At 48.3% G+C, this 26,029-nt stretch overlaps 1 protein-coding gene across 3 annotated transcripts in view; it reads right to left on the reverse strand.

Annotated features, from left to right (window-relative positions):
* Positions 1–392: 392 nt before the first annotated feature.
* The window catches only part of LOC148431246 (uncharacterized), a 67,706-nt gene continuing 42,069 nt past the window's right edge, over positions 393–26,029 (reverse strand). For 2 of the 3 annotated variants that reach the window (XM_088466159.1, XM_088466160.1), the window contains exon 7: positions 393–2,655. In XM_088466159.1, coding sequence (XP_088322285.1) covers positions 2,096–2,655 — 560 coding nt within the window. In that variant the 3' untranslated portion in view covers positions 393–2,095. The remainder of the gene's footprint in view (positions 2,656–26,029) is intronic. The other variant, XM_088466161.1, reaches the window with a different exon arrangement.

The following is a 26,029-nucleotide window of genomic DNA, read 5'->3' on the forward strand; positions in this document are numbered from 1 at the left end:
GAAATAGACAGGGAAATGCTTAATAATGACAGAAACCTTGGCTGCAATATGAGTTTAAAGGTACATTTTTTGAATTCCCATATTGAGCATTTCCTGAATAATCTCGGACACTACAATGAAGAACAGGGTGAACGGTTCCATCAAGAAGTTAAAGATGTAGAAAGAATATACCAGGGTAATTGGGACGTCAGCATGATGGCTGACTACTGCTGGATGATACACAGAGACGACACAGAAAAAGCTTATAAGCAAAAAACAAAGTTTGAAGACAAAAAACCCCCCAAGATATTCACGATTTTTTCAATAATTATGGTTTTATTTCTATTATTGTTTGATTTTATTGTTATTTTATTATGGAATTAAGACAAAAACACAGTGATATCATCTACATTTCGTATTTCCCAATAAATATGTCAAAAACAATTAAACTTCTTGTTTTTTCTTAAAAATGTTTGTAACCCCCTTATAGGTAAATGCGATGTGGTAATTTTTTTTTAATATACTATTTCTTGATGTCCACAGGAGTATAATTAAGAATATAAAAGTATTATTAAAAAAGCTTTCAATACCATAAATTTCGCAGACCTGTGTAATAAATCTCATTCAAATTACACACAAATATGTAGGATGGGCCTATCCAGGCATGCAAGTTCAATAAGAATCACGGAGAATATGCTAGATTACATGTGTTTATTACAGCATATTGATCTCCATATGATGGGAGTTTATATAACAAATATGACTATTAAGTAGCTATAACCTAATATCTATTGTATCAAGAGATATACACACTTACACTATATTATACTACTGATTGTAATCTATATAATACATATACTTACTTGGTAATTATAATAGTGATTCTCACAATATTGTCACATACAGCAGCGCACTAGTTAGTGTATGAGTTAGACACTGGTGACTGAGCACGATTGAGTGTTTTGCTGTGTTTTAACCCAAGCACTTAGGTGGAAATTAATGATTAGTAATAAAAGTGATATTATAGCATTATTGGGACATTGAGCACTGGTATTGGGATTATTTTCTTGTTGTGTAATTTAGTAGTGATATATCCCTGAGTAGCACACCCCTGAAGGCGACTAGACGATACTGAGATAGTCATGTCATTATAACCAGGGTAGTCTTGCAATCACAATAGGCATGGTGTGACCTATTAACCCTTTCTCCATTTCCTTATATTTGAATTAATAAAGGTTATATTTTACTTGATAACAATGAGCCACTCAAGACAACCCCTGTCCCTTTCCCCCCCCCTTTTTTGATATGAATATTCCCTTAGAGCTGGAAATGCTCACTGGTACTTAGGTTGCCGCCTGGTCTTACACACGGGTGACACTGCTCTAGATGACAACTGCAGCGATTGAACAAATAGATGTTCCACAGGAGTCATAGCCATGCAGAAAAGTCTCTCACGATCAAAATTTTGACTGACAGGAACCGGAATACACATGCTAAGGGTACGCTATAACCGGCAAGATGGCGCTGGACTGGAACGTTTTTAAACGATATTGCACCAATAGCAAGCAAGACTGAAGATTAACAAAAGGCTAACAGCTGAGCCAGTGCCCGTCATCCAGTGGTCCCAGAAGTATGTGCGGCTGCCCAGTGTCCTTATCTTCCAGCAGGCGCCATCTTAGTTCTACATCTATGCTGCCTGGCAACACAGGAGGCTGTCTGAAGCTGCGGCGGAAGAATATGGCATCCCGTAAGGGGAGCGAGAAGGTAACAAACCTCGACAGCGGCTTCTGGCAACATTAAATAACCCCCTGACAGCATAGATAGCGAAATCTGTCACTGCCCCTGGGATAGTTCATATTAAAGTATTATACATTTGTATTTCATCTTTAGCAAACCCTATAATCATTATTTATTAAGATTTCCTTAGTGCGTACATTCCTCTTTTTATATAAATGGCACACATCCCAATTATCAGCAGATGGATAATTTAAACTGTTAAAATACTGTGTGTCCAGAGTGTTGCTACAACCCTATTTTGTGTCAGCTCATATAAATGCTTTTCTCTTGTGTAAAATCTCATGTCTACCAAGGTGTGACAGAGCATGGAAATGGTTTCTCACCTATGTGATCTCTGATGTGTAACAAGAGCTGATTTCTGTGTAAAACATTTCCCACACACAGAGCATGGAAATGGTTTCTCACCTGTGTGACATCTTTGATGTGTAATTAGATTTGATTTCTGTGCAAAACATTTCCCACACTCAGAGCATGAAAATGGTTTCTCACCTGTGTGACTTCTATGATGTGTAACAAGATTTGATTTATCTTTAAAACATTTTCCACACACAGAGCATGAAAATGGTTTCTCACCTGTGTGACTTCTCTCATGTGTAATTAGATTTGATTTATTTTTAACACATTTCCCACACACAGAACACGGAAATAATTTATCAGGTGTATGAGCTGCACTATGTGTAACAAAAGCTGGGGTATCAGGAGAACAGTCCGGATAATGATAAAAATTAGATGATATAGCTGCACTGTGAGGTACTGGATGTATATTTAGCATAACGAGATTATCTACTGGAGATTCCTGTGTGATGTTATCTTCTGTTTTAATATCTGTAGACAAGATGAGATCTCCCTCCAAGTCATTCCTGCTTGTGCGTCCATCTACTGGAAATACAATAACTATTATTAATTACAGCTTTTTATATAGCATAGACATACTGAGCAGCACTTTATATAGCACAGACACACTGAGAAGCATTTTATATAGCACAGACACACTGAGCAGCACGTTATATAGCACAAACATACTGAGAAGCACTTTATATAGCACAGACATACTGAGAAGCACTTTATATAGCACAGACATACTGAGAAGCACTTTATATAGCACAGACATACTGAGAAGCACTTTATATAGCAGACATACTGAGAAGCACTTTATATAGCACAGACATACTGAGAAGCACTTTATATAGCACAGACATACTGAGAAGGACTTTATATAGCACAGACACACTGAGAAGCACTTTATATAGCACAGACACACTGAGAAGCACTTTATATAGCACACACATAATGAGAAGCACTTTATACAGCACAGACATACTGAGAAGCACTTTATACAGCACATACATACTGAGAAGCACTTTATATAGCACAGACACACTGAGAAGCACTTTATACAGCACAGGCACACTGAGAAGCACTTTATATAGCACAGACACACTGAGAAGCACTTTATACAGCACAGGCACACTGAGAAGCACTTTATATAGCACAGACACACTGAGAAGCACTTTATATAGCACAGACACATTGAGAAGCACTTTATATAGCACAGACACACTGAGAAGCACATTATATAGCACAGACATACTGAGAAGCACTTTATATAGCACAGACATATTGAGAAGGACTTTATATAGCAAAGACACACTGAGAAGCACTTTATATAGCACAGACACATTAAGAAGCACTTTATATAGCACAGACATACTGAGAAGCACTTTATATAACACAGACATACTGAGAAGCACATTATATAGCACAGACATACTGAGAAGCACTTTATATAAAACAGACATACTGAGAAGGACTTTATATAGCACAGACACATTGAGAAGCACTTTATATAGCACAGACATACTGAGAAGCACTTTATATAACACAGACATACTGAGAAGCACTTTATATAGCACAGACATACTGAGAAGCACTTTATATAACACAGACATACTGAGAAGCATTTTATATAGCACAGACATACTGAGAAGCACTTTATATAACACAGACATACTGAGAAGCACTTTATATAGCACAGACATACTGAGAAGCACTTTATATAGCACAGACATACTGAGAAGCACTTTATATAAAACAGACATACTGAGAAGGACTTTATATAGCACAGACACATTGAGAAGCACTTTATATAGCACAGACATACTGAGAAGCACTTTATATAACACAGACATACTGAGAAGCACTTTATATAGCACAGACATACTGAGAAGCACTTTATATAGCACAGACATACTGAGAAGCACTTTTTATAGCACAGACATACTGAGAAGCACTTTATATAAAACAGACACACTGAGAAGCACTTTATATAGCACAGCAACACTGAGAAGCACTTTATATAGCACAGACATACTGAGAAGCACTTTTTATAGCACAGACATACTGAGAAGCACTTTATATAAAACAGACATACTGAGAAGCACATTATATAGCAAAGACACACTGAGAAGCACTTTATATAGCAAAGACACACTGAGAAGCACTTTATATAGCAGACACACTGAGAAGCACTTTATATAGCACAGACACACTGAGAAGCACTTTATATAGCACAGACACTGAGAAGCACTTTATACAGCACAGACACACTGAGAAGCACTTATATAGCACAGACACTGAGAAGCACTTTATATAGCAGACACACTGAGAAGCACTTTATATAGCACAGACATACTGAGAAGCACTTTATATAGCACAGACACTGAGAAGCACTTTATATAGCACAGACACACTGAGAAGCACTTATATAGCACAGACACTGAGAAGCACTTTATATAGCACAGACACACTGAGAAGCACTTTATATAGCACAGACACTGAGAAGCACTTTATATAGCACAGACACTGAGAAGCACTTTATATAGCACAGACACTGAGAAGCACTTTATATAGCAGACATACTGAGAAGCACATTATATAGCACAGACATACTGAGAAGCACTTTATACAGCACAGATATACTGAGCAGAAATTTACAAAGAATATTTAGTTATTCACATCAGTCCCTGCACCACTGGAGTTTACAATCTATAATCCCTACTGTATCTACCTCGCACTCACATTATGATTAATTTGTGTCAGTAGCCAATTAACCTACCAGTATGATTTTTGGAAGAAACACATACAAACTCCACGAAGCACCTTGGCTGGGAATTGAACTCAGTGCTGTTTGGCAGTAATGCTAACCATCACTCCACCATGTTACTATAATAAATAAAGCGTTTATTTGTTTAAATTGCAGGTAAGAGCTATGACCACATTATAACATTTACAAATGAACCAACAATAAAGACTCACGATGAACAGATAAAATATTGACATAAACTGGCACAAGCACATTATCAGCACATGTCATAGACCAGCACCAGGGACAGGCAGATGGCCCATCACCAATGTATATCTCCCCCTAAATGCAGACTTTCCTGGGTAACGTTCCCTAGCCATCAACACAGAGCAGGAAGCCTCAAAAGCCAGTGACGTTGGTGAACCACAATGCCCGTCTAGACCACCCTCACACATACACACAGGAAACTTGTGGGCTAATTACCAACAACTGCGTCCACACTACAAAAAGTTACCAGGTGGATATATATGTAACAAAAACAGCCTCTATATGGTCTTCTGGTCACCATCAGGGAGAGTAACCCCACCAGAGCCATGCTACTAACTTAGGGTAATGAGTCACTGTATATTACCGCTGAGAGGGAAGGAGAGCGATAGGACAGAGCAACACAGAATGATGGTGGCACAGAGGGGGGAGGCAGCAGGACAGGGTAGGGGAATGGTGCAGGGTACAGAGTGGGGGGAGGCAGCAGGACAAGGTAGGGGAATGGTGCAGGGCACAGAGCGGGTTAGGCAGCAGGACAGGGTAGGGGAATGGCGCAGGGCACAGAGCAGGGGAGGCAGCAGGACAGGGTACGGGAATGGCACAGGGCACAGAGCAGGGGAGGCTGCAGGACAGGGTAGGGGAATGGTGCAGGGCACAGAGCGGTGAAGCAGCAGGACAGGGTAGGGGAATGCTGCAGGGCACAGAGCGGGGGAGGCAGCAGGACATAGAGCGAGGGAGGCTGCAGAACAGGGTAGGGGAATGGTGCAGGGCACAGAGCGGGGGAGGCAGCTGGACATAGAGAGGGGGAAGCTGCAGGACAGGGTAGGGGAATGGTGCAGGGCACAGAGCGGGGAGGCAGCAGGACAGGGTAGGGGAATGGTGCAGGGCACAGAGAGGGGGAGGCAGCAGGACAGAGTAGGGGAATGGCGCAGAGCACAGAGGGGGAGGCAGCAGGACAGAGAAGGGGAATGGAGCAGGCCACAGAGCGGGGGAGGCAGCAGGACAGGGTAGGGGTATGGCGCAGGGCACAGAGCGGGGTAGGCAGCAGGACAGGGTAGGGGAATGGTGCAGGGCACAGAGTGGGGGAGGCAGCAGGACAGGGTAGGGGAATGGTGCAGGGCACAGAGTGGGGGAGGAAGCAGGACAGGGTAGGGGAATGCCGCAGGGCACATAGCGGGGAGGCAGCAAGACAGGGTAGGGGAATTCCGCAGGGCACAGCGGGGGAGGCAGCAGGCCAGGGTAGGGGAATGGTGCAGGGCACAGAGTGGGGGAGGCAGCATGAGAGGGTAGGGGAATGCCGCAGGGCACAGAGCTGGGGAGGCAGCAGGACAGGGTAGGGGAATGCCGCAGGGCACAGAGCGGGGGAGGCAGCAGGACAGGGTAGGGGTATGGCGCAGGGCACATATGGGCAACAGCAGAAGGAGGAAGAAAGCAGAAAAAGTAAAACAGAAGGACAGAGCATGATATAGAGACAGGTCAGCAGATAAAACGCAACAGTACAGAGCATCCAAGCACAGAGACTGGATGGAGCCATTGTGGAATAAAGGGTGTGAGGTTATAGCTCTGTGTGTGATGTTTCAATGGACTGGTAGTTGCATGATATGAGGGGGAGAGCAGGAGCATAAAAGGGGCCGATGGCTCCTGATGTATGAGATACACCAGAGAGTGTGAGGGGGAGGAGACTGGTCAGATCTCTGGGCTGGTAACACACAGTGACATGATGTGAGGGGGAGAACAGGACTATAATAGGGGCTGATAGTTCCTGATGTATGACATACACCAGAGAGTGTGGGGAGAAGACTGCTCAGATCTCTGGGCTGTAACACACAGTGACATGATGTGAGGGGGAGAACAGGAGTATAATAGGGGCTGATGGCTCCTGATGTAAGAGATACACCAGAGAGTGTGAGGGGGAGGAGACTGGTCAGGTCTCTGGGCTGGTAACACACAGTGACATGATGTGAGGGGGAGAGCAGGAATATAATAGGGGCTGATGGCTCCTGATATATGAGATACACCAGAGAATGTGAGGGGGAGGAGACTGGTCAGATCTCTGGGATGGTAACACACAGTGACATGATGTGAGGAGGAGAGCAGGAGTTTAATAGGTACTGATGGCTCCTGATGTATGAGATACAACAGATAGTGTGGGGAGGAGACTGGTCAGATCTCTGGGCTGGCAACACACAGTGACATGATGTGAGGGGGAGAGCAGGATTATAATAGGGGCTGATAGCTCCTGATGTATGAGATACAACAGAGAGTGTGGGGAGAAGACTGGTCAGATCTCTGGGCTGTAACACACAGTGACATGATGTGAGGGGGGGAGAACAGGAGTATAATAGGGGCTGATGGATCCTGATGTAAGAGATACACCAGAGAGTGTGGGGAGGAGACTGGTTAGATCTCTGGGCTGGTAACACACAGTGACATGATGTGAGGGGGGAGAGCAGGAATATAATAGGGGCTGATGGCTCCTGATATATGAGATACACCAGAGAGTGTGAGGGGGAGGAGACTGGTCAGATCTCTGGTCTGGTAACACACAGTGACATGATGTGAGGGGGAGAGCAGGAGTATAATAGGGGTTGATGGCTCCTGATATATGAGATACACCAGAGAGTGTGGGGAGGAGACTGGTCAGATCTCTGGGCTGGTAACACACAGTGACATGATGTGAGGGGGAGAGCAGGAGTATAATAGGGGTTGATGGCTCCTGATGTATGAGATACACAGAGAGTGTGGGGAGGAGACTGGTCAGATCTCTGGGCTGGTAACACACAGTGACATAATTTGAGGGGGAGAGCAGGAGCATAAAAGGGGCCGATGGCTCCTGATGTATGAGATACACCAGAGAGTGTGAGGGGGAGGAGACTGGTCAGATCTCTGGGCTGGTAACACACAGTGACATGATGTGAGGGGGAGAGCAGGAGTATAATAGGGGCTGATAGCTCCTGATGTATGAGATACACCAGAGAGTGTGGGGAGAAGACTGCTCAGATCTCTGGGCTGTAACACACAGTGACATGATGTGAGGGGGAGAACAGGAGTATAATAGGGGCTGATGGCTCCTGATGTAAGAGATACACCAGAGTGTGGGGAGGAGACTGGTTAGATCACTGGGCTGGTAACACACAGTGACATGATGTGAAGGGGAGAGCAGGAATATAATAGGGGCTGATGGCTCCTGATATATGAGATACACCAGAGAGTGTGAGGGGGAGGAGACTGGTCAGATCTCTGGGCTGGTAACACACAGTGACATGATGTGAGGGGGAGAGCAGGAGTATAATAGGGGCTGATGGCTCCTGATGAATGAGATACACCAGAGAGTGTGGGGAGGAGACTGGTAAGATCTCTGGGCTGGTAACACACAGTGACAAGATGTGAGGGGGAGAGCAGCAGTATAATAGGGGCTGATGGCTCCTGATATATGAGATACACAGAGAGTGTGGAGAGGAGACTGGTCAGATCTCTGGGCTGGTAACACACAGTGACATGATGTGAGGGGGAGAGCAGGAGCATAAAAGGGGCCGATGGCTCCTGATGCATGAGATACACCAGAGAGTGTGGGGAGGAGACTGGTTAGATCTCTGGGCTGGTAACACACAGTGACATGATGTGAGGGGGAGAGCAGGAATATAATAGGGGCTGATGGCTCTTGATATATGAGATACACCAGAGAGTGTGAGGGGGAGGAGACTGGTCAGATCTCTGGGCTGGTAACACACAGTGACATGATGTGAGGGGGAGAGCAGGAGTATAATAGGGGCTGATAGCTCCTGATGTATGAGATACACCAGAGAGTGTGGGGAGAAGACTGGTTAGATCTCTGGGCTGGTAAAACACAGTGACATGATGTGAGGGGGAGAGCAGGAATATAATAGGGGCTGATGGATCCTGATATATGAGATACACCAGAGAGTGTGAGGGGGAGGAGACTGGTCAGATCTCTGGGCTGGTAACACACAGTGACATGATGTGAGGGGGAGAGCAGGAGTATGATAGGGGCCGATAGCTCCTGATGTATGAGATACACCAGAGAGTGTGGGGAGAAGACTGGTCAGATCTCTGGGCTGTAACACACAGTGACATGATGTGAGGGGGAGAACAGGAGTATAATAGGGGCTGATGGCTCCTGATGTAAGAGATACACCAGAGAGTGTGGGGAGGAGACTGGTTAGATCTCTGGGCTAGTATCACACAGTGACATGATGTGAGGGGGAGAGCAGGAGTATAATAGGGGCTGATGGCTCCTGATGAATGAGATACACCAGAGAGTGTGGGGAGGAGACTGGTAAGATCTCTGGGCTGGTAACACACAGTGACAAGATGTGAGGGGGAGAGCAGCAGTATAATAGGGGCTGATGGCTCCTGATATATGAGATACACAGAGAGTGTGGAGAGGAGACTGGTCAGATCTCTGGGCTGTAACACACAGTGACATGATGTGAGGGGGAGAACAGGAGTATAATAGGGGCTGATGGCTCCTGATGTAAGAGATACACCAGAGAGTGTGGGGAGGAGACTGGTTAGATCTCTGGGCTAGTATCACACAGTGACATGATGTGAGGGGGAGAGCAGGAATATAATAGGGGCTGGTGGCTCCTGATATATGAGATACACCAGAGAGTGTGAGGGGGAGGAGACTGGTCAGATCTCTGGGCTGGTAACACACAGTGACATGATGTGAGGCGGAGAGCAGGAGTATAATAGGGTCTGATGGCTCCTGATGTATGAGATACACCAGAGAGAGTGGGGAGGAGACTGGTCAGATCTCTGGGCTGGTAACACACAGTGACATGATGTGAGGGGGAGAGCAGGAGTATAATAGGGGCTGATGGCTCCTGATGTATGAGATACACCAGAGAGTGTGGGGAGGAGACTGGTCAGATATCTAGGCTACTAACACACAGTGACATGATGTGAGGGGGACAGCAGGAATATAATAGGGGCTGATGGCTCCTGATATGAGATACACCAGAGAATGTGAGGGGGAGGAGACTGGTCAGATCTCTGGGATGGTAGCACACAGTGACATGTTGTGAGGAGGAGAGCAGGAGTTTAATAGGTACTCATGGCTCCTGATGTATGAGATACAGCAGATAGTGTGGGGAGGAGACTGGTCAGATCTCTGGGCTGGTAACACACAGTTACATGATGTGAGGGGGAGAGCAGGAATATAATAGGGGCTGATGGCTCCTGATATATGAGATACACCAGAGAATGTGAGGGGGAGGAGAATGGTCAGATCTCTGGGATGGTAATACACCGTGACATGATGTGAGGGGGAGAGCAGGAATATAATAGGGGCTGATGGCTCCTGATGTATGAGATACACCAGAGAGTGTGGGGAGGAGACTGGTCAGATCTCTGGGCTGGTAACACACAGTGACATGATGTGAGGGGGACAGCCGGAATATAATAGGGGCTGATGGCTCCTGATATATGAGATACACCAGAGAATGTGAGGGGGAGGAGACTGGTCAGATCTCTGGGATGGTAACACACAGTGACATGATGTGAGGAGGAGAGCAGGAGTATAATAGGGACTGATGGCTCCTGATGTAAGAGATACACCAGATAGTGTGGGGAGGAGACTGGTCAGATCTCTGGGCTGGTAACACACAGTGACATGATGTGAGGGGGAGAGCAGGAGTATAATAGGGGCTGATGGCTCCTGATGTATGAGATACACCAGAGAGTGTGGGGAGGAGACTGGTTAGATCTCTGGGCTGGTAACACACAGTGACATGATGTGAGGGGGGAGAAAAGGAATATAATAGGGGCTGATGGCTCCTGATATATGAGATACACCAGAGAGTGTGAGGGGGAGGAGACTGGTCAGATCTCTGGTCTGGTAACACACAGTGACATGATGTGAGGGGGAGAGCAGGAGTATAATAGGGGCTGATGGCTCCTGATGTATGAGATACACCAGAGAGTGTGGGGAGGAGACTGGTCAGACCTCTGGGCTGGTAACACACAGTGACATGATGTGAGGGGGAGAGCAGGAGTATAATAGGGGCTGATGGCTCCTGATGTATGAGAAACACCAGAGAGTGTGGGGAGGAGACTGGTCAGATCTCTGGGCTGGTAACACACAGTGACATGATGTGAGGGGGAGAACAGGAGTATAATAGGGGCTGATGGCTCCTGATGTAAGAGATACACAAGAGAGTGTGGGGAGGAGACTGGTTAGATCTCTGGGCTAGTATCACACAGTGACATGATGTGAGGGGGAGAGCAGGAATATAATAGGGGCTGGTGGCTCCTGATATATGAGATACACCAGAGAGTGTGAGGGGGATGAGACTGGTCAGATCTCTGGGCTGGTAACACACAGTGACATGATGTGAGGGGGAGAGCAGGAGTATAATAGGGGCTGATGGCTCCTGATGTATGAGATACACCAGAGAGTGTGGGGAGGAGACTGGTAAGATATCTGGGCTGGTAACACACAGTGACATGATGTGAGGGGGAGAGCAGGAGTATAATAGGGGCTGATGGCTCCTGATGTATGAGATACACAGAGAGTGTGGAGAGGAGACTGGTCAGATGTCTGGGCTGGTAACACACAGTGACATGATGTGAGGGGGAGAGCAGGAGCATAAAAGGGGCCGATGGCTCCTGATGCATGAGATACACCAGAGAGTGTGAGGGGGAGGAGACTGGTCAGATCTCTGGGCTGGTAATACACAGTGACATGATGTGAGGAGGAGAGCAGGAGTATAATAGGGGCTGATGGCTCCTGATGTATGAGATACACAGAGAGTGTGGAGAGGAGACTGGTTAGATCTCTGGGCTGGTAACACACAGTGACATGATGTGAGGGGGAGAGCAGGAATATAATAGGGGCTGATGGCTCCTGATATATGAGATACACCAGAGAGTGTGAGGGGGAGGAGACTGGTCAGATCTCTGAGCTGGTAACACACAGTGACATGATGTGAGGGGGAGAGCAGGAGTATAATAGGGGCTGATAGCTCCTGATGTATGAGATACACCAGAGAGTGTGGGGAGAAGACTGGTTAGATCTCTGGGCTGGTAACACACAGTGACATGATGTGAGGGGGAGAGCAGGAATATAATAGGGGCTGATGGCTCCTGATGTATGAGATACACCAGAGAGTGTGGGGAGGAGACTGGTCAGATCTCTGGGCTGGTAACACACAGTGACATGATGTGAGGGGTACAGCAGGAATATAATAGGGGCTGATGGCTCCTGATATATGAGATACACCAGAGAATGTGAGGGGGAGGAGACTGGTCAGATCTCTGGGATGGTAACACACAGTGACATGATGTGAGGAGGAGAGCAGGAGTATAATAGGGACTGATGGCTCCTGATGTAAGAGATACACCAGATAGTGTGGGGAGGAGACTGGTCAGATCTCTGGGCTGGTAACACACAGTGACATGATGTGAGGCGGAGAGCAGGAGTATAATAGGGTCTGATGGCTCCTGATGTATGAGATACACCAGAGAGTGTGGGGAGGAGACTGGTCAGATCTCTGGGCTGGTAACACACAGTGACATGATGTGAGGGGGAGAGCAGGAGTATAATAGGGGCTGATGGCTCCTGATGTATGAGATACACCAGAGAGTGTGGGGAGGAGACTGGTCAGATATCTAGGCTACTAACACACAGTGACATGATGTGAGGGGGACAGCAGGAATATAATAGGGGCTGATGGCTCCTGATATGAGATACACCAGAGAATGTGAGGGGGAGGAGACTGGTCAGATCTCTGGGATGGTAGCACACAGTGACATGTTGTGAGGAGGAGAGCAGGAGTTTAATAGGTACTCATGGCTCCTGATGTATGAGATACAGCAGATAGTGTGGGGAGGAGACTGGTCAGATCTCTGGGCTGGTAACACACAGTTACATGATGTGAGGGGGAGAGCAGGAATATAATAGGGGCTGATGGCTCCTGATATATGAGATACACCAGAGAATGTGAGGGGGAGGAGAATGGTCAGATCTCTGGGATGGTAATACACCGTGACATGATGTGAGGGGGAGAGCAGGAATATAATAGGGGCTGATGGCTCCTGATGTATGAGATACACCAGAGAGTGTGGGGAGGAGACTGGTCAGATCTCTGGGCTGGTAACACACAGTGACATGATGTGAGGGGGACAGCCGGAATATAATAGGGGCTGATGGCTCCTGATATATGAGATACACCAGAGAATGTGAGGGGGAGGAGACTGGTCAGATCTCTGGGATGGTAACACACAGTGACATGATGTGAGGAGGAGAGCAGGAGTATAATAGGGACTGATGGCTCCTGATGTAAGAGATACACCAGATAGTGTGGGGAGGAGACTGGTCAGATCTCTGGGCTGGTAACACACAGTGACATGATGTGAGGGGGAGAGCAGGAGTATAATAGGGGCTGATGGCTCCTGATGTATGAGATACACCAGAGAGTGTGGGGAGGAGACTGGTTAGATCTCTGGGCTGGTAACACACAGTGACATGATGTGAGGGGGGAGAAAAGGAATATAATAGGGGCTGATGGCTCCTGATATATGAGATACACCAGAGAGTGTGAGGGGGAGGAGACTGGTCAGATCTCTGGTCTGGTAACACACAGTGACATGATGTGAGGGGGAGAGCAGGAGTATAATAGGGGCTGATGGCTCCTGATGTATGAGATACACCAGAGAGTGTGGGGAGGAGACTGGTCAGACCTCTGGGCTGGTAACACACAGTGACATGATGTGAGGGGGAGAGCAGGAGTATAATAGGGGCTGATGGCTCCTGATGTATGAGAAACACCAGAGAGTGTGGGGAGGAGACTGGTCAGATCTCTGGGCTGGTAACACACAGTGACATGATGTGAGGGGGAGAGCAGGAGCATAATAGGGGCTGATGGCTCCTGATGCATGAGATACACCAGAGAGTGTGGAGAGGAGACTGGTTAGACTTCTGGGCTGGTAACACACAGTGACATGATGTGAGGGGGAGAGCAGGAATATAATAGGGGCTGATGGCTCCTGATATATGAGATACACCAGAGAATGTGAGGGGGAGGAGAATGGTCAGATCTCTGGGATGGTAACACACAGTGACATGATGTGAAGAGGAGAGCAGGAGTTTAATAGGTACTCATGGCTCCTGAAGTATGAGATATAGCAGATAGTGTGGGGAGGAGACTGGTCAGATCTCTGGGCTGGTAACATACAGTTACATGATGTGAGGGGGAGAGCAGGAATATAATAGGGGCTGATGGCTCCTGATATATGAGATACACCAGAGAATGTGAGGAGGAGGAGAATGGTCAGATCTCTGGGATGGTAACACACAGTGACATGATGTCAGGAGGAGAGCAGGAGTTTAATAGGTACTGATGGCTACTGATGTATGAGATACAGCAGATAGTGTGGGGAGGAGACTGGTCAGATCTCTGGGCTGGTAACACACAATGATATGATGAGAGGGGGAGAGCAGGAGTATAATACGGAAGGATGGCTCCTGATATATGAGATACACCAGAGAATGTGAGGGGGAGGAGACTGGTCAGATCTCTGGGATGGTAGCACACAGTGACATGATGTGAGGAGGAGAGCAGGAGTATAATAGGGACTGATGGCTCCTTAAGTAAGGGATACACCAGATAGTGTAGGGGGGAGACTGGTCAGATCTCTGGGCTGATAACACACAGTGACATGATGTGATGGGGAGAGCAGGAGTATAATAGGGGCTGATGGCTCCTGATGTATGAGATACACCAGAGAGTGTGGGGAACAGACTGGTCAGATCTCTGGGCTGGTAACACACAGTGACATGATGTGAGGGGGAGAGCAGGAGTATAATAGGGGCTGATGGCTCCTGATGTATGAGATACACCAGAGAGTGTGGGGAGGAGACTGGTTAGATCTCTGGGCTGGTAACACACAGTGACATGATGTGAGGGGGGAGAAAAGGAATATAATAGGGGCCGATGGCTCCTGATATATGAGATACACCAGAGAGTGTGAGGGGGAGGAGACTGGTCAGATCTCTGGTCTGGTAACACACAGTGACATGATGTGAGGGGGAGAGCAGGAGTATAATAGGGGCTGATGGCTCCTGATGTATGAGATACACCAGAGAGTGTGGGGAGGAGACTGGTCAGATCTCTGGGCTGGTAACACACAGTGACATGATGTGAGGGGGAGAGCAGGAGTATAATAGGGGCTGATGGCTCCTGATGTATGAGATACACCAGAGAGTGTGGGGAGGAGACTGGTCAGATATCTAGGCTACTAACACACAGTGACATGATGTGAGGGGGACAGCAGGAATATAATAGGGGCTGATGGCTCCTGATATGAGATACACCAGAGAATGTGAGGGGGAGGAGACTGGTCAGATCTCTGGGATGGTAGCACACAGTGACATGTTGTGAGGAGGAGAGCAGGAGTTTAATAGGTACTCATGGCTCCTGATGTATGAGATACAGCAGATAGTGTGGGGAGGAGACTGGTCAGATCTCTGGGCTGGTAACACACAGTTACATGATGTGAGGGGGAGAGCAGGAATATAATAGGGGCTGATGGCTCCTGATATATGAGATACACCAGAGAATGTGAGGAGGAGGAGAATGGTCAGATCTCTGGGATGGTAACACACAGTGACATGATGTGAGGAGGAGAGCAGGAGTTTAATAGGTACTGATGGCTACTGATGTATGAGATACAGCAGATAGTGTGGGGAGGAGACTGGTCAGATCTCTGGGCTGGTAACACACAGTTACATGATGTGAGGGGGAGAGCAGGAATATAATAGGGGCTGATGGCTCCTGATATATGAGATACACCAGAGAATGTGAGGGGGAGGAGAATGGTCAGATCTCTGGGATGGTAATACACCGTGACATGATGTGAGGGGGAGAGCAGGAATATAATAGGGGCTGATGGCTCCTGATGTATGAGATACACCAGAGAGTGTGGGGAGGAGACTGGTCAGATCTCTGGGCTGGTAACACACAGTGACATGATGTGAGGGGGACAGCCGGAATATAATAGGGGCTGATGGCTCCTGATATATGAGATACACCAGAGAATGTGAGGGGGAGGAGACTGGTCAGATCTCTGGGATGGTAACACACAGTGACATGATGTGAGGAGGAGAGCAGGAGTATAATAGGGACTGATGGCTCCTGATGTAAGAGATACACCAGATAGTGTGGGGAGGAGACTGGTCAGATCTCTGGGCTGGTAACACACAGTGACATGATGTGAGGGGGAGAGCAGGAGTATAATAGGGGCTGATGGCTCCTGATGTATGAGATACACCAGAGAGTGTGGGGAGGAGACTGGTTAGATCTCTGGGCTGGTAACACACAGTGACATGATGTGAGGGGGGAGAAAAGGAATATAATAGGGGCTGATGGCTCCTGATATATGAGATACACCAGAGAGTGTGAGGGGGAGGAGACTGGTCAGATCTCTGGTCTGGTAACACACAGTGACATGATGTGAGGGGGAGAGCAGGAGTATAATAGGGGCTGATGGCTCCTGATGTATGAGATACACAAGAGAGTGTGGGGAGGAGACTGGTCAGACCTCTGGGCTGGTAACACACAGTGACATGATGTGAGGGGGAGAGCAGGAGTATAATAGGGGCTGATGGCTCCTGATGTATGAGAAACACCAGAGAGTGTGGGGAGGAGACTGGTCAGATCTCTGGGCTGGTAACACACAGTGACATGATGTGAGGGGGAGAGCAGGAGCATAATAGGGGCTGATGGCTCCTGATGCATGAGATACACCAGAGAGTGTGGAGAGGAGACTGGTTAGACTTCTGGGCTGGTAACACACAGTGACATGATGTGAGGGGGAGAGCAGGAATATAATAGGGGCTGATGGCTCCTGATATATGAGATACACCAGAGAATGTGAGGGGGAGGAGAATGGTCAGATCTCTGGGATGGTAACACACAGTGACATGATGTGAAGAGGAGAGCAGGAGTTTAATAGGTACTCATGGCTCCTGAAGTATGAGATACAGCAGATAGTGTGGGGAGGAGACTGGTCAGATCTCTGGGCTGGTAACATACAGTTACATGATGTGAGGGGGAGAGCAGGAATATAATAGGGGCTGATGGCTCCTGATATATGAGATACACCAGAGAATGTGAGGAGGAGGAGAATGGTCAGATCTCTGGGATGGTAACACACAGTGACATGATGTGAGGAGGAGAGCAGGAGTTTAATAGGTACTGATGGCTACTGATGTATGAGATACAGCAGATAGTGTGGGGAGGAGACTGGTCAGATCTCTGGGCTGGTAACACACAGTTACATGATGTGAGGGGGAGAGCAGGAGTATAATAGGGGCTGATGGCTCCTGATGTATGAGATACACCAGAGAGTGTGGGGAGGAGACTGGTCAGATCTCTGGGCTGGTAACACACAATGATATGATGAGAGGGGGAGAGCAGGAGTATAATACGGAAGGATGGCTCCTGATATATGAGATACACCAGAGAATGTGAGGGGGAGGAGACTGGTCAGATCTCTGGGATGGTAGCACACAGTGACATGATGTGAGGAGGAGAGCAGGAGTATAATAGGGACTGATGGCTCCTTAAGTAAGGGATACACCAGATAGTGTAGGGGGGAGACTGGTCAGATCTCTGGGCTGATAACACACAGTGACATGATGTGATGGGGAGAGCAGGAGTATAATAGGGGCTGATGGCTCCTGATGTATGAGATACACCAGAGAGTGTGGGGAACAGACTGGTCAGATCTCTGGGCTGGTAACACACAGTGACATGATGTGAGGGGGAGAGCAGGAGTATAATAGGGGCTGATGGCTCCTGATGTATGAGATACACCAGAGAGTGTGGGGAGGAGACTGGTTAGATCTCTGGGCTGGTAACACACAGTGACATGATGTGAGGGGGGAGAAAAGGAATATAATAGGGGCCGATGGCTCCTGATATATGAGATACACCAGAGAGTGTGAGGGGGAGGAGACTGGTCAGATCTCTGGTCTGGTAACACACAGTGACATGATGTGAGGGGGAGAGCAGGAGTATAATAGGGGCTGATGGCTCCTGATGTATGAGATACACCAGAGAGTGTGGGGAGGAGACTGGTCAGATCTCTGGGCTGGTAACACACAGTGACATGATGTGAGGGGGAGAGCAGGAGTATAATAGGGGCTGATGGCTCCTGATGTATGAGAAACACCAGAGAGTGTGGGGAGGAGACTGGTCAGATCTCTGGGCTGGTAACACACAGTGACATGATGTGAGGGGGAGAGCAGGAGCATAATAGGGGTTGATGGCTACTGATGCATGAGATACACCAGAGAGTGTGGAGAGGAGACTGGTTAGACTTCTGGGCTGGTAACACACAGTGACATGATGTGAGGGGGAGAGCAGGAGTATAATAGGGGCTGATAGCTCCTGATGTATGAGATACACCAGAGAGTGTGGGGAGAAGACTGGTTAGATCTCTGGGCTGGTAAAACACAGTGACATGATGTGAGGGGGAGAGCAGGAATATAATAGGGGCTGATGGATCCTGATATATGAGATACACCAGAGAGTGTGAGGGGGAGGAGACTGGTCAGATCTCTGGGCTGGTAACACACAGTGACATGATGTGAGGGGGAGAGCAGGAGTATGATAGGGGCCGATAGCTCCTGATGTATGAGATACACCAGAGAGTGTGGGGAGAAGACTGGTCAGATCTCTGGGCTGTAACACACAGTGACATGATGTGAGGGGGAGAACAGGAGTATAATAGGGGCTGATGGCTCCTGATGTAAGAGATACACCAGAGAGTGTGGGGAGGAGACTGGTTAGATCTCTGGGCTAGTATCACACAGTGACATGATGTGAGGGGGAGAGCAGGAATATAATAGGGGCTGGTGGCTCCTGATATATGAGATACACCAGAGAGTGTGAGGGGGATGAGACTGGTCAGATCTCTGGGCTGGTAACACACAGTGACATGATGTGAGGGGGACAGCAGGAGTATAATAGGGGCTGATGGCTCCTGATGTATGAGATACACCAGAGAGTGTGGGGAGGAGACTGGTAAGATATCTGGGCTGGTAACACACAGTGACATGATGTGAGGGGGAGAGCAGGAGTATAATAGGGGCTGATGGCTCCTGATGTATGAGATACACAGAGAGTGTGGAGAGGAGACTGGTCAGATGTCTGGGCTGGTAACACACAGTGACATGATGTGAGGGGGAGAGCAGGAGCATAAAAGGGGCCGATGGCTCCTGATGCATGAGATACACCAGAGAGTGTGAGGGGGAGGAGACTGGTCAGATCTCTGAGCTGGTAAAACACAGTGACATGATGTGAGGGGGAGAGCAGGAGTATAATAGGGGCTGATAGCTCCTGATGTATGAGATACACCAGAGAGTGTGGGGAGAAGACTGGTTAGATCTCTGGGCTGGTAACACACAGTGACATGATGTGAGGAGGAGAGCAGGAGTATAATAGGGACTGATGGCTCCTGATGTAAGAGATACACCAGATAGTGTGGGGAGGAGACTGGTCAGATCTCTGGGCTGGTAACACACAGTGACATGATGTGAGGCGGAGAGCAGGAGTATAATAGGGTCTGATGGCTCCTGATGTATGAGATACACCAGAGAGTGTGGGGAGGAGACTGGTCAGATCTCTGGGCTGGTAACACACAGTGACATGATGTGAGGGGGAGAGCAGGAGTATAATAGGGGCTGATGGCTCCTGATGTATGAGATACACCAGAGAGTGTGGGGAGGAGACTGGTCAGATATCTAGGCTACTAACACACAGTGACATGATGTGAGGGGGACAGCAGGAATATAATAGGGGCTGATGGCTCCTGATATGAGATACACCAGAGAATGTGAGGGGGAGGAGACTGGTCAGATCTCTGGGATGGTAGCACACAGTGACATGTTGTGAGGAGGAGAGCAGGAGTTTAATAGGTACTCATGGCTCCTGATGTATGAGATACAGCAGATAGTGTGGGGAGGAGACTGGTCAGATCTCTGGGCTGGTAACACACAGTTACATGATGTGAGGGGGAGAGCAGGAATATAATAGGGGCTGATGGCTCCTGATATATGAGATACACCAGAGAATGTGAGGGGGAGGAGAATGGTCAGATCTCTGGGATGGTAATACACCGTGACATGATGTGAGGGGGAGAGCAGGAATATAATAGGGGCTGATGGCTCCTGATGTATGAGATACACCAGAGAGAGAGTGTGGGGAGGAGACTGGTCAGATCTCTGGGCTGGTAACACACAGTGACATGATGTGAGGGGGACAGCCGGAATATAATAGGGGCTGATGGCTCCTGATATATGAGATACACCAGAGAATGTGAGGGGGAGGAGACTGGTCAGATCTCTGGGATGGTAACACACAGTGACATGATGTGAGGAGGAGAGCAGGAGTATAATAGGGACTGATGGCTCCTGATGTAAGAGATACACCAGATAGTGTGGGGAGGAGACTGGTCAGATCTCTGGGCTGGTAACACACAGTGACATGATGTGAGGAGGAGAGCAGGAGCATAATAGGGGCTGATGGCTCCTGATGCATGAGATACACCAGAGAGTGTGGAGAGGAGACTGGTTAGACTTCTGGGCTGGTAACACACAGTGACATGATGTGAGGGGGAGAGCAGGAATATAATAGGGGCTGATGGCTCCTGATATATGAGATACACCAGAGAATGTGAGGGGGAGGAGAATGGTCAGATCTCTGGGATGGTAACACACAGTGACATGATGTGAAGAGGAGAGCAGGAGTTTAATAGGTACTCATGGCTCCTGAAGTATGAGATACAGCAGATAGTGTGGGGAGGAGACTGGTCAGATCTCTGGGCTGGTAACATACAGTTACATGATGTGAGGGGGAGAGCAGGAATATAACAGGGGCTGATGGCTCCTGATATATGAGATACACCAGAGAATGTGAGGAGGAGGAGAATGGTCAGATCTCTGGGATGGTAACACACAGTGACATGATGTGAGGAGGAGAGCAGGAGTTTAATAGGTACTGATGGCTACTGATGTATGAGATACAGCAGATAGTGTGGGGAGGAGACTGGTCAGATCTCTGGGCTGGTAACACACAGTTACATGATGTGAGGGGGAGAGCAGGAGTATAATAGGGGCTGATGGCTCCTGATGTATGAGATACACCAGAGAGTGTGGGGAGGAGACTGGTCAGATCTCTGGGCTGGTAACACACAATGATATGATGAGAGGGGGAGAGCAGGAGTATAATACGGAAGGATGGCTCCTGATATATGAGATACACCAGAGAATGTGAGGGGGAGGAGACTGGTCAGATCTCTGGGATGGTAGCACACAGTGACATGATGTGAGGAGGAGAGCAGGAGTATAATAGGGACTGATGGCTCCTTAAGTAAGGGATACACCAGATAGTGTAGGGGGGAGACTGGTCAGATCTCTGGGCTGATAACACACAGTGACATGATGTGATGGGGAGAGCAGGAGTATAATAGGGGCTGATGGCTCCTGATGTATGAGATACACCAGAGAGTGTGGGGAACAGACTGGTCAGATCTCTGGGCTGGTAACACACAGTGACATGATGTGAGGGGGAGAGCAGGAGTATAATAGGGGCTGATGGCTCCTGATGTATGAGATACACCAGAGAGTGTGGGGAACAGACTGGTCAGATCTCTGGGCTGGTAACACACAGTGACATGATGTGAGGGGGAGAGCAGGAGCATAATAGGGGCTGATGGCTCCTGATGCATGAGATACACCAGAGAGTGTGGAGAGGAGACTGGTTAGACTTCTGGGCTGGTAACACACAGTGACATGATGTGAGGGGGAGAGCAGGAATATAATAGGGGCTGATGGCTCCTGATATATGAGATACGCCAGAGAATGTGAGGGGGAGGAGAATGGTCAGATCTCTGGGATGGTAACACACAGTGACATGATGTGAAGAGGAGAGCAGGAGTTTAATAGGTACTCATGGCTCCTGATGTATGAGATACAGCAGATAGTGTGGGGAGGAGACTGGTCAGATCTCTGGGCTGGTAACACACAGTTACATGATGTGAGGGCGAGAGCAGGAATATAATAGGGGCTGATGGCTCCTGATATATGAGATACACCAGAGAATGTGAGGGGGAGGAGAATGGTCAGATCTCTGGGATGGTAACACACAGTGACATGATGTGAGGGGGAGAGCAGGAATATAATAGGGGCTGATGGCTCCTGATGTATGAGATACACCAGAGAGTGTGGGGAGGAGACTGGTCAGATCTCTGGGCTGGTAACACACAGTGACATGATGTGAGGGGGACAGCAGGAATATAATAGGGGCTGATGGCTCCTGATATATGAGATACACCAGAGAATGTGAGGGGGAGGAGACTGGTCAGATCTCTGGGATGGTAACACACAGTGACATGATGTGAGGAGGAGAGCAGGAATATAATAGGGGCTGATGGCTCCTGATATATGAGATACACCAGAGAATGTGAGGGGGAGGAGAATGGTCAGATCTCTGGGATGGTAACACACAGTGACATGATGTGAAGAGGAGAGCAGGAGTTTAATAGGTACTCATGGCTCCTGAAGTATGAGATACAGCAGATAGTGTGGGGAGGAGACTGGTCAGATCTCTGGGCTGGTAACATACAGTTACATGATGTGAGGGGGAGAGCAGGAATATAATAGGGGCTGATGGCTCCTGATATATGAGATACACCAGAGAATGTGAGGAGGAGGAGAATGGTCAGATCTCTGGGATGGTAACACACAGTGACATGATGTGAGGAGGAGAGCAGGAGTTTAATAGGTACTGATGGCTACTGATGTATGAGATACAGCAGATAGTGTGGGGAGGAGACTGGTCAGATCTCTGGGCTGGTAACACACAGTTACATGATGTGAGGGGGAGAGCAGGAGTATAATAGGGGCTGATGGCTCCTGATGTATGAGATACACCAGAGAGTGTGGGGAGGAGACTGGTCAGATCTCTGGGCTGGTAACACACAATGATATGATGAGAGGGGGAGAGCAGGAGTATAATACGGAAGGATGGCTCCTGATATATGAGATACACCAGAGAATGTGAGGGGGAGGAGACTGGTCAGATCTCTGGGATGGTAGCACACAGTGACATGATGTGAGGAGGAGAGCAGGAGTATAATAGGGACTGATGGCTCCTTAAGTAAGGGATACACCAGATAGTGTAGGGGGGAGACTGGTCAGATCTCTGGGCTGATAACACACAGTGACATGATGTGATGGGGAGAGCAGGAGTATAATAGGGGCTGATGGCTCCTGATGTATGAGATACACCAGAGAGTGTGGGGAACAGACTGGTCAGATCTCTGGGCTGGTAACACACAGTGACATGATGTGAGGGGGAGAGCAGGAGTATAATAGGGGCTGATGGCTCCTGATGTATGAGATACACCAGAGAGTGTGGGGAGGAGACTGGTTAGATCTCTGGGCTGGTAACACACAGTGACATGATGTGAGGGGGGAGAAAAGGAATATAATAGGGGCCGATGGCTCCTGATATATGAGATACACCAGAGAGTGTGAGGGGGAGGAGACTGGTCAGATCTCTGGTCTGGTAACACACAGTGACATGATGTGAGGGGGAGAGCAGGAGTATAATAGGGGCTGATGGCTCCTGATGTATGAGATACACCAGAGAGTGTGGGGAGGAGACTGGTCAGATCTCTGGGCTGGTAACACACAGTGACATGATGTGAGGGGGAGAGCAGGAGTATAATAGGGGCTGATGGCTCCTGATGTATGAGAAACACCAGAGAGTGTGGGGAGGAGACTGGTCAGATCTCTGGGCTGGTAACACACAGTGACATGATGTGAGGGGGAGAGCAGGAGCATAATAGGGGTTGATGGCTACTGATGCATGAGATACACCAGAGAGTGTGGAGAGGAGACTGGTTAGACTTCTGGGCTGGTAACACACAGTGACATGATGTGAGGGGGAGAGCAGGAGTATAATAGGGGCTGATAGCTCCTGATGTATGAGATACACCAGAGAGTGTGGGGAGAAGACTGGTTAGATCTCTGGGCTGGTAAAACACAGTGACATGATGTGAGGGGGAGAGCAGGAATATAATAGGGGCTGATGGATCCTGATATATGAGATACACCAGAGAGTGTGAGGGGGAGGAGACTGGTCAGATCTCTGGGCTGGTAACACACAGTGACATGATGTGAGGGGGAGAGCAGGAGTATGATAGGGGCCGATAGCTCCTGATGTATGAGATACACCAGAGAGTGTGGGGAGAAGACTGGTCAGATCTCTGGGCTGTAACACACAGTGACATGATGTGAGGGGGAGAACAGGAGTATAATAGGGGCTGATGGCTCCTGATGTAAGAGATACACCAGAGAGTGTGGGGAGGAGACTGGTTAGATCTCTGGGCTAGTATCACACAGTGACATGATGTGAGGGGGAGAGCAGGAATATAATAGGGGCTGGTGGCTCCTGATATATGAGATACACCAGAGAGTGTGAGGGGGATGAGACTGGTCAGATCTCTGGGCTGGTAACACACAGTGACATGATGTGAGGGGGACAGCAGGAGTATAATAGGGGCTGATGGCTCCTGATGTATGAGATACACCAGAGAGTGTGGGGAGGAGACTGGTAAGATATCTGGGCTGGTAACACACAGTGACATGATGTGAGGGGGAGAGCAGGAGTATAATAGGGGCTGATGGCTCCTGATGTATGAGATACACAGAGAGTGTGGAGAGGAGACTGGTCAGATGTCTGGGCTGGTAACACACAGTGACATGATGTGAGGGGGAGAGCAGGAGCATAAAAGGGGCCGATGGCTCCTGATGCATGAGATACACCAGAGAGTGTGAGGGGGAGGAGACTGGTCAGATCTCTGAGCTGGTAAAACACAGTGACATGATGTGAGGGGGAGAGCAGGAGTATAATAGGGGCTGATAGCTCCTGATGTATGAGATACACCAGAGAGTGTGGGGAGAAGACTGGTTAGATCTCTGGGCTGGTAACACACAGTGACATGATGTGAGGAGGAGAGCAGGAGTATAATAGGGACTGATGGCTCCTGATGTAAGAGATACACCAGATAGTGTGGGGAGGAGACTGGTCAGATCTCTGGGCTGGTAACACACAGTGACATGATGTGAGGCGGAGAGCAGGAGTATAATAGGGTCTGATGGCTCCTGATGTATGAGATACACCAGAGAGTGTGGGGAGGAGACTGGTCAGATCTCTGGGCTGGTAACACACAGTGACATGATGTGAGGGGGAGAGCAGGAGTATAATAGGGGCTGATGGCTCCTGATGTATGAGATACACCAGAGAGTGTGGGGAGGAGACTGGTCAGATATCTAGGCTACTAACACACAGTGACATGATGTGAGGGGGACAGCAGGAATATAATAGGGGCTGATGGCTCCTGATATGAGATACACCAGAGAATGTGAGGGGGAGGAGACTGGTCAGATCTCTGGGATGGTAGCACACAGTGACATGTTGTGAGGAGGAGAGCAGGAGTTTAATAGGTACTCATGGCTCCTGATGTATGAGATACAGCAGATAGTGTGGGGAGGAGACTGGTCAGATCTCTGGGCTGGTAACACACAGTTACATGATGTGAGGGGGAGAGCAGGAATATAATAGGGGCTGATGGCTCCTGATATATGAGATACACCAGAGAATGTGAGGGGGAGGAGAATGGTCAGATCTCTGGGATGGTAATACACCGTGACATGATGTGAGGGGGAGAGCAGGAATATAATAGGGGCTGATGGCTCCTGATGTATGAGATACACCAGAGAGAGAGTGTGGGGAGGAGACTGGTCAGATCTCTGGGCTGGTAACACACAGTGACATGATGTGAGGGGGACAGCCGGAATATAATAGGGGCTGA

Source organism: Taudactylus pleione, unplaced genomic scaffold (genome assembly GCF_031769625.1).
Source record: "Taudactylus pleione unplaced genomic scaffold, aTauple2 ptg002591l, whole genome shotgun sequence".
Lineage (NCBI taxonomy): Eukaryota > Metazoa > Chordata > Amphibia > Anura > Myobatrachidae > Taudactylus > Taudactylus pleione.